Below are 14,281 nucleotides of genomic sequence, written 5' to 3' on the forward strand. Positions count from 1 at the left end.
TCTAATGTGCTGTGTAAATGAGAAAGGTCTTACCTTCAGCACTCACTAAGTTCACAGTGATCAGCCATGTGAACAGGAGACAGCGTTGCTTCATCCCATGCATCTTGTTCTGTGTTAAACAGCACTGAAGGAGGGTGATTGATCATTGTTTTAACCAGTCTGGTTGTAGTGCCTCCCCCACATGAAAAGGACTGTTGGGCAGAAACCTTGTATCTCCATGTTTAGGTTCTTTTAGTAAATGAATGCCATAGTTAATCACACAAGAGTGTTGCACAAAAGTAGTGAAATTAGCAAATTAGCATTGTGACACGCTGTGAGCTCGTAGATCGGTTATTTTCACTACTTTAAACGTTTTTTTAAATAATAATAAAAAAGGAACATGGACATACAACGTTTCATGAGGTTTGCGAAACTTGTTTGGATTGGCTGAGGGAGCGGAATGTTTCAACACACGGGGGGGGGGGGGGGGGGGGCATCATAGAGAACAGAATAGTTAAACCGACTACCCAATTTGGTCTAAGCAAGACTGAAGTAAAGTGTGTCATGTATACATTTACTGTATATTGACAGACTACATAGATTGACAGACCATTTTACGTAAGGAAAATATTGTGGAATTCTCTTCCCTTTCCCATCATCATGCCACGATGCAAATGGCCCACGTGGTTCCTCCCAGTTAGAGTTGATTTATTTATTGTAGGCCTACATATTTTTGACTTTGCATATGATTTTATTACATTTCACTTCTAAAAAATTATGTTCCAATCATCTCTTTTATTTTGCATTTGTTTATTATTCTCTTTTTTCTTTTCTCTTATAGACTTTAATTTCGGTCAAAACGTAATTGGATGGAATGTGTATCCGTTTCATTGGGTATTGAGTAGCGTCTGTGTATTGTCTTGTAGTTGTTTGTTATGTGTTTGTATGTGTACCTTTTTGAAAAAAAATCAATACAAATATTTGATGAATAAAACACTAAACCCCTCGCCTGTGGAGGGCAGCATGGCATTACACTTACCAGAAGCAGCAACGTTGTGCAGAAGGACAACAAACATGCAACAGCTGGTGCAGCCATAAAACAATGTTGCCATGTCGGCTTATTATAAGCGACTTTGGGCTTATTTTTCCGTTGCTTGTAAATATTGGTAGTAATGTAGGGCTTGTTTCTAAAGTGTACTTGCTTATTTGGGCTTGTTTCCAATTTATTTTATTATCATTTAAACCATATGGTTCTCAAATATTTTCATGAAAAGGTTTTGTGCCAGGGAGCATTTGTGTTGTTAGAATATTAAAAAATATCTAAAAAAAAATGTTTGCATGAGTTTTTGAAAATAGCAGATCTGATGCGACCATAGAGTTAAAAAGGGGATACGACGAGTTGCGAACTTGTAGATCTGCTATTTTCAAATAGGGACGCATAATAGGTTTAAAGTGCTCACGTGACCTAAGTTGCTTCTTGGGCTGGTTTTCCTATATCTCCTTATTTCTCTCACAAAACCTGGCAACACTGCCATAAACAACAGTAGTGAAACGGAGGAGAAAACAAAGAGAGAGGAGCAAACAAACAGCTCCGTTCCGTGAGCAGAAATTGGACTTCCGGTTTTCGAGCTAGCAGAAATAAAGCTTCCGGTTGCCTTCAAAATAAGATCTACATTTTTTTATATTTTTTAAAAGACACAAATCTATTTTAAAAATACATTTATGATGTATGCCTTTTAAATGGCTCATACTAAAACACTTCCAAGTGGCAAGTTTAAAAAAAGGACACAATTGCATATAAAAAATACATTTATGATGTACAGTATGTCTTTTTAAATGGCTTAGATCACTTCTAAGTGCCAGGTTGTTCCAGATTGGCTATGCACTGAAAAAGGCCCTTTTCTGACCCCTGACCTCACTGGACGGCCCGCCACTTTTCAAAATACACCTGTGCCGCTTAGCGGAGAGTGTGGCGGTGTAGAGGGGGTCTCCCCGAACGCGTGCGTACCTCAGAAGTGCTGGCACTAAGCACCGTCTCCTGTCCAGTGTCCAATTTGTATAGGCTATGCACTCCTTTGAACAGCATTTATCCATTTAGATAAATTATTAATGTTTTAAATCCGTTTTTGTTACACAGTAACATAATATGTGTTATATAGCTTCGTTTAAATGCTTAATTTATAGTTTTGATGTGCAAATGAACCGTTTTTCAATGGTTTTCAATGGTTTCTTTTTACTCTAGAGGGTACTCTTATTCTGAAGAGATCGTCAACCGGAAGTCTTATTTCTGCTCCGTCATTTCTGCTCACGGAACACAGATCAAACAAACAATATGCATGGACAAAAGAAAACAGTTTTTGGCGTTTATCGCCATGGTGATAAATTGTGTAGCCTGCCGAAAAAAAGAAGAAGAAGATAAACAACAGGACAGGACGCAGGTGAGACGACAAACTGTTTCTTGTCCAACATTTATAATGATCTAGTTTAACTTTAATGGCGTCACCGTTTGCAACGCATGGTGAGGTCCCTATAAGTTCATAATTATCTTTTGTTAGACTTTGATTTCTTGATTCAAGACGTCAAACAAACAATGCTACTTTCACAAAGTCTCTTGAAGTGATGCACAGTTGTTTGGTTTAAAAATAATGATGTGATTGGTTTAATGATCCAGTTAGATTGTTCAACGGTGTTGAATGCCGTCTATTATATTTAGCATTTCATGCAAGACTGCATGCAATGTTAAATATGTTTGAGATGGACACTGAGAAAGTGCAAAATATATATATATTTTTTTTATCAAAGGGATATTTCAGGTTAACTCACTTTATAGGATGAAGCTGAGATGTTCAGGCACACTAAATTGATTTTAGGTGAGGGGACTAGGGGCTGTCAACTAAAGTAAAACTACAATTAGCCTATCTACAAGCTCATATCACAAAGCATTGTGAGCTTGTAGTGAGCTTGCAGATTGGCCATTTTTGAATAGACAAAGTACAAAATAGGGTCAAAGTGGTTAAACTGATTTCGATAGTATCATTTTGCTGGGGACCCCCTGGAACCTGTCTCAAGGACCCCAGGGGTCCCCGGACCACACTGAGAACCACTGCTTTACAGAAGATCAGGCCATGGCTTCAGTCTACTTGGGCTTTTGTAAACACCCCAGACAGTTTTGAAGTTGCTTGTTCATTTAGATATTTGATATTCATTTTATCAGGCACGCCCCTTCCTATACAAACCCATTGTAACCTCAAACTCCATGTTTTATGTTAGACTCATTGAAAACACACATCCTTGGTTCTGGTGAATGCTATTGTCGTTCTAATTCGTGAGGAGACCGTGTTTTTTCTCAATTACTTTTTTCCCTTTTTTATTTTATTCTAAAAATGAAAATAAATTCATATTTAATACATAAATTCCGATTTTTGCCACTTATGCCTTTGCCCAAATCCCGTTTTTAATTAAGTTGAGGACATAATAAACTGATTGGTGTCTTGGTTTTGATGACATTTCATTCCAAGGGTGGCTACAAGCATTTGTGTGAACTAAGTTTCCAGCTAGATTTATCAATGAACAGTATGGGAGAACTTTTATTATTGACCCATGTGATTAAGTGCTTCTGGCCAGTATTGAACTGATACCAATACTTACAGTAGTATTGGAGTCACCTGCAGGATTTGATCACAAGAACAGTCCAGTGCTACCAGCAACTTCCACCCTGCCTGCCTGCCTGCCTGCTAGTTCACACACAAACATCAGTGCACGCGTGGATAGGTCCATAATACTTGTATAAAACAAATTAAAATAAAAAAATCATGTAACATGCTCAATAATTAGCAATACCCACTGCTTTGGCCTACACAGCAACAACAACCAGGAACCTGGCAGATGAATGCAACATTAACAAAAGCATAATGCACAACTCAAGTCCTTTGTTCAGTGCAAATCATTTCTTCTCCTCTGTTTTTCCACAGCTACAGGACACAATACTGATCCAGACGACTTGCGCCTGCTGCTGTCAACAGTGTGGGAGTTGAACAAGAACCAGGACATTCTAGAGAAGGGAGAGTTAACCTGCACAACTGACTGGCTGATTCCCTATCTTGACTACAGTGTTGTAGCTTCATTAAGAGACTAAATGGCTTCACAGTTGTCTTTTTCAGAGAAGGATTTATCCTGTTCTGTGTGTCATGACATATTTAAAGAACCTGTTCTCCTGCCATGTAGCCACAGCTTCTGTAAAGCCTGTTTGCAGGAGTGGTGGAGACAGAGATCTGCAAAGCAATGTCCATCTTGTAGGAAAAGATCTTCAATGGATGATCCACCCTGTAACCTGGCTCTGAAGAACCTGTGCGAAACCTTCTTACAAGAGAAACGTGGAAGAGTTGCAACAGGTTCTGAGGTTCTCTGCATTCTGCATGCGGAGAAACTCAAACTCTTCTGTCTGGAGGACCAACAGCCAGTGTGTGTTGTGTGTCGTCATTCAGAAGAACACATCAACCACAGTTTCAGACCCATCGATGAAGCTGAGGTTCTCTGCAGTCTGCATGCTGAGAAATTCAAACTTTTCTGTCTGGAAGATGAACAGCCAGTGTGTGTTGCATGTCTTCATTTGAAAAAACACATCGACCACAGTTTCAGACCCATCGATGAAGCTGCCCTCGATCACAAGGAGAAAATCCAGGACTTGGTGAAGCTCTTACAGGAGAAACTGAACTTCTGTAATGGAGTTAAAACAACTTTTAACCAAGCTGCAGAACACTTAAAGGCCCAGACCCAGAACACAGAGAGTCAGATGAAGGAACAGTTTAAGAAGCTTCATCAGTTTCTACAAGAGGAAGAGGTGGCTAGTCTCACTGCACTGAGGGAGGAAGAGGAGCAGAAGAATAAGGTGATGAAGGAGAAGATTGAGGGTCTGAACAGAGAGTTAACAAATCTTTCAATCACTATCGGCGTCATGGAGGAGGAGCTAAGAGCTGAAAACATATCATTCCTACAGAACTACAATACAACAGTGGAAAGAGTCCAGCTTACACCGCGGCTGGACCCAGACCTCGGCTCAGGAGCACTGATAGATGAGGCCAAACACATCGGTAACCTGTCCTTCAGAGTAGTCTGGGACAAGATGAAGGACATCATCTCCTACACTCCTGTCATTCTGGACCCCAACACTGCCAGCCCAGAACTGATCCTGTCTGATGATCTGACCAGTGTGAGGTGTGGAGTGAGACGGCAGCTTCCTGACAACCCAGAGAGGTTTGACTACAACTGGGTACTGGGTTTTGAGGGCTTTAATTCAGGGACTCACAGCTGGGATGTTGAGGTTGGAGACAATAGTTGCTGGTCAGTAGGTGCGTTAGCAGAGCCTTACCAGAGGAAGGGCAGGTCCAGAGATGGTCAGTTCTGGAGTATAATGTTATTTGATGGTTACTACACAGCAGAATCCTCACCCGGGTCAACGACTGATATCTCAGTCAATCAGAAGCCCTGGAGGATCAGAGTTCGACTGGACTGGAACAGACGAATGCTGTCCTTCTCTGATCCTGATACTAACACACACCTACACACCTTCACACACACTTCCACTGACACACTCTTTCCATACATTGGTAATGATGTTGATGGAATGCCTTTGAAAGTGTTACCACGGAAGGTCTGCGTAACTCTGGAAGAGCACAGTTGGATATAATGAAGATGATTGGTTGATGATTATTGTTTTTGTTATTATAGTGGTAGTGATAGAAAATATTCTATATTTGGTGGTAATATGAATGTTATTGAAGCTATTGCATGTGGCCCCTTACATGCATTCAGTAATGCTGGAAATTCTGTTCTGTTCTGTTCTTTTGTAGAAAGGTAAACCACAGCTGTTATTTGTGTGATGTGAGGACACTGGAATTAAAGACATTATTATTATCAGTGTTCATTTGAGGATCCTTGTGCTTCAATTCCAAAAGTACTTCAAGCTTAACTACTACAGAAGAGGATCAGCTCAAGAAGTTTCATGTATGAAACAAAGCCCCAGCCAACACAACAGTGGTCCCCAGGTTTATGGCTGAGTCCACACCACTGTAATGAGTGGTGAACAATGTCATTGAGATCACTTTCAGAGCAATTTGATTAAGGATAGAAACACTGACAGGCAGCCATTAAAAATCTATCTGCATTTACAGAGTGTCACGTTCAGCAGGTTTACAGAATGTTATTGTTCATCAGGTGGATGCTCACATCATTATAGTTATCAGTCTTGGAGTCGACGGCCGTTTAATCTTAAACTGCACCCTTCAAACTATAGGACCCTTTGCAGGACCGCAATCTGGCCTGTCTGCCAACGAGGTCTGCTCTAATCTCACCTCAAGGAGCTGTGTGTAGAGGCCTAACAACATGCTATGCAGTCAGACTGCACTGTGTGGACGAGCAAGGGGATGGCGTGGGGTGCTGTCTAACCTTTTTGTTATTTACAAAATATACGACAGAATTTCCATTGTTCAGAGCATCAAAATGCGCAAAGTTTATCATTTCTAAACTCTTCTTGACCACCAGATACAAATGCCAGACATGCACGTCTCAGAGCAGAATAGTCACAGCCTTGTCACGTTGCTGGCGTTTCTAGCATAAACACTTTTAAGTGTGTTTTGAACATTGTAGATGTTTTTAAAGGGGGGGGGGGGGACTAAGGGGAAGAGTATTTAAAGGAGAGCACATCAATAATATATAATGTAGGCTAAACCCCTAGGGGTCCCCCCAAGGACCCCACTTTGAGATCCACTGGTGCAAATGACACACACACTAGGTACAATTTACGGGGGGGAAAAGAATATATAAACTTTTACTGGGTTATAGATTGTATATTTCTCATTATCCAATGTGGATTGACTGTTCATATTCACCCGTACTACTCAAGGTTAGCCAAGGGGACACTACATTAAAAGTATTCTGTGTCTGTACTTCAAAACTGAGTAATGATTTTTTTTAAATGTTTTAATTTGTTTGCTGGAGACATGAATGATTAAGTTTTAAACTGCAGGGGAGGACTTAAAAGAGAAAAGATGTTATAGCATGTTTTTGCCTCAAGAGGGCGCCTGAGGCTTGGTTAAAGAGCAGGACATACCACCTCAGAGAATAATAGAACCTCAGAGTTGCATAAGAACAGACAAGGGTGTATGACTTTTACCGAACATGGGGGAGCAAAATATGAAGTTGGAGGCATGTTCACCCCTCTAAGTAACAGTGACAGTAATCTACGTATACGGCTTTGCTTTCACATTTAAATGAACCACTTCAAGCCTAAATACTTATTTGACCAGAGTCCACCAGGGGTCTACACTAGATTCCCTCCTGTTTTCCATACTAAATATCTTAGTGCCGATCGACGCGTTGTCAGCTTGTAGATCAGCTATTTTCACCAAATGCTCACCCCAGAATAGGGACACTAAGGTTCATGTGGTATCACTGATGAATTGAGTACAATGGAAACAAGCCCCTGGGGCTTTTTGTGTTAAAGTATTCAATCAATTGAATTTTAAAAAGAAATGCAAAAACAATTGAACCAATATAGAAATGTATATTAATGTGTATTCCCTGATGTTCTTAACATTAACATCAACTAAAAGTTCAGTCTCTACACACAACCCATTTTGGACGGGAACCCCAATTTGTAACTATACCTTTCAGGACGGGAACCCCTTTTGGGGTTCTTGTTGCTATGTACAGTATATAGCAACATACATTTGTTGTAATCTTTGAATACATATTTGAAGTTTTTCAGAAAACTTAGGTCAGGATTTAGAAGGCGTTTTTAGAATCGGCCTCAGGACTAAATGGATTAAGAGAAATAGACCATTGTGCACACCCAAACGATGTCAGACTTGACTTAGTTGGGAGTGCAACCAGCATTACAGATCCCATAGCCTGTGGCGAAAATGATAAACAGCTTGAATTTGGGGAAAAGTTTCAAATCAGCTTCAATTCATTTTAAGATACACTGGGGAGAAAAATGTGTGAGAACAGTCACCTAACTGTATAAAAGTCTACCAATTGGTAATCTCTCAAGACCGATTCAGAGCTCCGCAGCTGAAATTCTAATTCAAAGGAAAACTAGAAAAAGTGCTCCTCGGAGCACAGGTCTCCGCCAGGTCAGGTAGGGTCATTGTGGGCCAGCAATGTTCGGAATTCACCAATCAGGATGGAATATAAAAAATCGGACGGAACCATCTTGATCACTTGACTATAAAGATAATGTGTACCGATTTGCATGATGTTTGGACAAAATTTGTAGGAGTAATATAAAAAAAGAAAAGTGTTGCAAAAATCGGCCTCCTGGTGGCGCTATAATAGGGCAATGTTAAAAGGGTGGCATTTGTTCTTCAACGTAGTGCGAATGTGCGTGCAAAGTTCCACTGCAATCGGACGCTGCGTTCATGATTTGCGTCATTTTGTTCAAAACAGGCCACTCCTGCAAACTTTAGATCAATGTCAATGTTAGCCAATCAGGATGGAATATGAAAAATCAAACAGATCCATCTTGATCACATGACTATAGAGATGATGTGTACCGATTGGTGTGAAATTTGGATAAAATCTGAATCCTTAATATTAAAAAAAATGTTTTACATAAGTCGGCCTCCTGGTGGCGCTATAAAAGGCAAATGTTAAAAATGCAGGGCAGATGTTTTTCCTTGGCCTCTAGGGAGTGTGCTTGCAAAGTTCATGCAGATCGGTGCAGTTATAGTTAAAAACGCAAATCGGCCTGTTATAGCGCCACCATGAGGCTGATTTGAAAAAAGTGGCATCAAGTGGCATTTCTTCCTCGGCCTAGTGGGCATGTGCGTGTGAAATTTCATGGACCCTTCGCTAAACCGCACCCCAAAAGCGATTGTCCAATACCAGCTTAGCAACCGTTGTTAGCCTGGCATAGGTCTGGCAAGCTTTCGCCACCTGCCATAGCTGTCAATATTATTTCACCCGTACACACACAATCATTTGCAACATAATAGCAAGAATAGGAATACCACGATAACGCAATGGTGACTATGAACCAGCAACAGATTCCACGTACCCAAAACCGTTGGAGGGTTCTTTTCCCAAGCTGAAATCTGCGCTTAAACTGCAAGGCTGCATGGCTGTGTTAAGTTAACAACACATACACAGCTTAACATCGGGAAAGTTACACGACTCACTCGCCCAGGTGGTGTAAAATAGGCTACTAATCACCGTAATCATAACAACATTCAGAATCACAGCGCTGCCTGTGCATTTTAATGTTCAATATTGTTCAATAAAAAGCATTTAAATCCGATCAGTGGCCATTTTCTCATAGAGTTATAATGTATCAGAGTGCAATACACCTACTAACCGATAGGGTCGTGTAGTTGAAAGCATATGGAGAAAATGGCCACCGATCAGATTAAAATGCTTTTTATTGAACAATACGGATGATACGGGTACTTCTGAGAGCCTGCCTGTACATAAATGTAACATCCGTGGCCATGGGATAGGCACTTTACATTTGAAATATGAACGTTTATGTAGATGTGGGGGCCTTAAATGGAGAAAGTGCAAACACCAGGTTGAAGTTGATCCATGACGGTCGTGACAGTCGACCGTCGTGTATCCATGGCTATTACTCCCTCTAACATTTCCTGTGTTTTTAGTTTATTGAAATAATGTCATGCACATTTTTCCAGTGCATAGCCTACTGCAGGCCTTGCTGACTAGATTTAGAAGAGATTTTGAAGCTCTTGCTCCTGAAATGATCGATTATTTTAAAGGGGGAAAGCCGCCATTTAACATGCAAGTCAATGGGTGAGAAGCAGAGGTTGCCAGGTGCTGCCAGGCCTGGGTGTGACTAACTTCGCACCACCAGTCACAGAGTGGAGTGGGTGGGGCTTAGCGAAGGGTCCATTGCAAGCTGCGTTCATGATTTGAGACATTTTGTTCAAAATGGACCAATCCTGCAAACTTTGGAAGCCAACCTTAGCCAATCAGGATGTAATATGGAAAATCGGACAGATCTTCCATATTGTGGTTTGTTTCTGACACAATTCTGTGCCTTATTCACACACTACATATTGGTGCACCAAGTCTGTAGTAGGCTACATGTAGCCCAGCCATGTGTCTATTGCACTTGTTTGCGATGTGTTTAAATCAAAGTCCTTTATAACTTTACACCATTGAGCCAGTTATGTCTGTCTCTGGCAGTGGGCGTGTGTGCGTGTATACCTGAACCCAGGCAAAGCATGCTACTATAAACAGGAGAGCACAATTAGACAATTAGAAACACCTGCCCTGGCTCCGCCAAAGCCAACCTAGTGTGATGTGTGAGTTCACAGAAATGCCAATAAAGAGCTTAAATTTGGGAACAGTGGAAAAAAAGTTAACTTGACTTCTTTGCTCCCTTTATATGCCAATGGTCAATGCCCGTGTGCAAGTTCAGATCGATTGGCTAACCCACTGTAACCCACTGACAAGCACTGACAAGAAAAATGGACGGACGGGCGCCGTACAGACAGGTTAACTCACTTTATAGGATGAAGCTGAGATGTTCAGGAACACTGAAGTGATTTTAGGTGGGGGGGGGGGCTAGGGGCTGTCAACTAAAGTAAAAAATGAAGTAAAATACAATTAGCCTATCTACAAGCTCATATCACAAAGCATTGTGAGCTTGTAGTGAGCTTGCAGATTGGCCATTTTTGATTAGACAAAGTACAAAATGGGGTCAAAGTGGTTAAACTGATTTTGATAGTATCATTTTGCTGGGGACCCCCTGGAACCTGTCTCAAGGACCCCAGGGGTCCCCGGACCCTACACTGAGAACCACTGCTTTACAGAAGATCAGGCTATTTCCCAGAAACCCGAAACCCACACAAGTGAAAATATGCAGCTGCAGTTGTACATCCTGTCATGTGACTAACACTTCCTGTTGCAGCGGTGCCTAGACATCCTGTTATAAGCTGAATTCTAATTCACACACACCACCCATAGCTGCAGTACATGAAGTAGAGAGGTTACCAGACGATTTTTCACAATCGGCTGGTAAATCATTCACTTTCTCCGTGTCTTTTTCTCTCGTCTCTCTACAACTACACACACACACACACAGGCTATGAGGCTATGGAACCTTTGTACTTAAAGCCTCCTTAAGCCCGATTTATACTGCTTTTTTTTTACTTGACAACCACTTGAGAGACTGTGTATCTACACATATAACAGTATGCTAAGGTTGGCAAGGAATATCACTTTAAACACTATAGCCATGTTTTGAATGGGGAATAGACGTTGCCTTCAGGAACGATGTAGGCGTGTTGAACACGTTAAAAAAGATATATGGTCTGGTTTCTAACAGGGCCGTAGGGACAAGAGTGAATTCTCTCTCTCTCTCTCTCTCTCCATTGTGTGAGAGCATATGTAACAGGTTTTTGGGTAGAGTTGTTACCACTCTAGGTTCGGACTCCCGTTCACATCAATATACAGAGTGAATGACACGACACAGTATATATGTATAAAAATATAGACCTTTTATTATTTACTAAAACTAAACAGACAATTTATGCAAGGGTACCCTTTTCAATACATCAACATTTAAAATAGCAAGCACTTCAATTCATAATAGCAAGCAACTCCAATTCATAAAACTGTGGGAGGAAGCAAGTCAGTCAGTGGGTTAGAGATACAGAGTTTGTATCAGTCCAGTCCGGTCCTGTGGTGAATCCGATCCGGTTTTTGCGGCTCGCCACAACCGTGACTAGACGGCCAGTATAACCCTGTTCAGTCCGCGAACTCCAGTCCGGAGTTTCCGCGTTGCCGCTCGCCGGCGTCCTGCCGACAGCTCCGCTGTAGGAGGAGAACGGTACAATGAATGACAGCCCTCCTTGTAACCGGCACTTTCAAACTATGATAAACACGCTGGCGTGATCACTTTCATTTAACAGGAGTATTAGAAGCACATCAATAAATCTCTGCCACTGCTGCTCTGTCGTCGTCACGTCACCCGTCTGGCTCCAGCGCCTCGACACAGGGAAACAGGAGGACTCGAATTACTCTCCACAATCACGCTCATAAAGAGCCTTAACACATACGCCAGGGAGGGAAATAGTTACTTTCCTTTAGCTGGACGTTAGAGAGCGTTGACACTGCAGAGATCGGATCGTCAGCGATGTGGAGGGAGGAGGCGATTCAGCGTTGCGGAGATCCGACCCACGGTGTGGTGAGGAGAAGAGCCTGAGGTCTGGTCCACGGGCACAGCGTGGAGAGAAGAGGAGATCTTGCCTACAACATGTAGGGAGAGAAGAGGAGGTCTGGTCTGGCGTGACCTGACGGCAGCAGGCAACTGTCTGGGTGGCGAGAGAGAGAGCCCGAGGTAGGAACCTGGTGTCCCTTTTATATGGGCGTGGAGTTTTCCTGGCGAATGAATGCCTTGATATCAGTCTGTCTGATGCACACGCCTCTGTCACAGCACCTGACAGGTGAACAATACTGTGGCATAGAAGTTCATTGTCCATCACGTCAAATATAACACACAGTAATCAATACAACACAGCAAGCATAATCGAAATCACAGCAAACTATAAAACTCACAATATAAAGTAAACCATAGTCAGGCTGCTTAACCATTGGCCCTGTGCATTCTGTGACATAAACTAAATGGCATTATTCACTCTATGACACATACACAACGTGAAGTCATGCTCAGATACAGTACATCTAAACAAACAGGCACTCATACCGCCAGGCTCATTTTATAATACCTCCATTATTTACCTTCCTCTGTGAAGGTAAACTAAGGGATAAACACTCATTTCAAAGGTATGAAACGCTTGGTGATCGCTTCTTTCTTGTCACATCTTTTGTGAATGTTTAGGCTATTCCTTCAGTATGACTATTCCTTCAGTAGGACTTTTGGGGCTGTTATTGACATGCATTACTAAGCCCTTTATATGTGACAAGAAATGCAACGTTAATAACTGTAACATCATACAGAGGCCCTGGCTCTTGGCAGTGGTGGATCCCGAACGGGCCTAGTGGGCCCAGGGACCCAAGGATCAGGGGGGGCCCTCTAGAAAAATGGTCAGACAATAAATATGAAACATTTGTTATAAAATTTATCAATTTGTACCCATCTCATCACCATATGTCTTGTAGCCTATGACTGTAATAACCATAAAGTAACCTCCTTAACAATAAATGTAATTTGTAAAATGATAGACACTGTAGTTATAGCATAGACTGAAGTTGGAAAGGCTGTGCCCAGTGCCTGTGTCAGCGCCGATCGTGCTGGCGGTGGCACGTGCACCGAACGCACGCGCGTGTTCATTCGCTGGGCATGCGAACGCACCCGATATTGTCCGATTAATGTTGAGGGGGGGCCTTTGATTTGGTGTAGTTCCACGGCCCTGCCTCCAGGCTAATTTCATAACATCTCAATGAGTCACCTTTGGTAAAAACACATAAACAAGTGTTACATTACACTCATTCATCATTCACTTTGGTTTTCTCCCCACAGAGTTGAAAGGCCTATTGCATGGAATATTTTCCAAGGTAAACTAAGGTGATAAACACCCACTTTACATCTTGTGTGAATGTTTTTTGAATGTTTAGGCTATTCCTTCAGTATGACTTTTGGGGCTATTATTGACATGCATTACTAAGACCTTTATATGTGACTAGAAATGAAAAGTTAATTAAAGCTGCAAGCAGCAATGACCGGGCCCTCGCACCTCTGTCCACGTTGGGGAGAAATGTCGACCAATCAGAGCAGGGAGCAGAGTTATGTAACACCAATGAAGGAAAATTACTCCAGTCCAATCAGGCGACTCACAAGTGGCTACGACAAACTGTTCAAAGGTTATGGCAAATGATAGAAACTATGTAATATCGACCAATCAGAATAGGGGGGGAAGGACATGGACTCTCAACCGAATCAAGTGACACGACTCACAAGTCTGTACGATAAAAAGTTATAGAAAAAAATAGGAACTATCAAATATCGACCAATTAGAAGAGGGGGCGGAGCTAAGTAAAACCAATGAAGAACAAGTACTGTGATCTGAGTCCAATGACCCCACATCAGCTGAAAAGTTAGGCTACATAGAAAAAATCACACCAAGTGTGAAGTGAGCGGTGCCTTTGATGAGTTAATTTCATTAAGCTATATGAACTAGTAGTAGTCTGTTGGCAAAAGTTGGCATTTAGTTCAGCATAAGCACCCGGCCGGTGTGCACATTGTTGTGCTAATGCATTAGAGCTGGCAGGCTGGCCTGCCAGTGTTGCCACTTGCCAGGCCTGCTTATTATAAGCGACTTTGGGC

General features: G+C 41.9%; 1 protein-coding gene across 1 annotated transcript; it reads left to right on the forward strand.

The window, feature by feature from the left end:
- The first annotated feature begins 2,321 nt into the window (after window positions 1-2,321).
- Window positions 2,322-5,830, forward strand: LOC308079176 (E3 ubiquitin-protein ligase TRIM39-like). The gene is made up of 2 exons (XM_080420556.1): window positions 2,322-2,417; window positions 3,951-5,830. The coding sequence occupies exon 2, from the start codon at window positions 4,115-4,117 to the stop codon at window positions 5,663-5,665; it is 1,551 nt and encodes a 516-aa protein (XP_080276682.1). The 5' UTR covers window positions 2,322-2,417; window positions 3,951-4,114; the 3' UTR covers window positions 5,666-5,830.
- The last annotated feature ends 8,451 nt before the right edge of the window (window positions 5,831-14,281 follow it).

Source organism: Gymnoscopelus braueri, assembly GCF_963280865.1.
Source record: "Gymnoscopelus braueri genome assembly, chromosome: 3".
Lineage (NCBI taxonomy): Eukaryota > Metazoa > Chordata > Actinopteri > Myctophiformes > Myctophidae > Gymnoscopelus > Gymnoscopelus braueri.

Excerpts from the sequence above, each read along its gene's own strand:
- LOC308079176 (XM_080420556.1), top strand. The coding sequence starts at position 4,115 with ATGGCTTCACAGTTGTCTTTTTCAGAGAAGGATTTATCCTGTTCTGTG.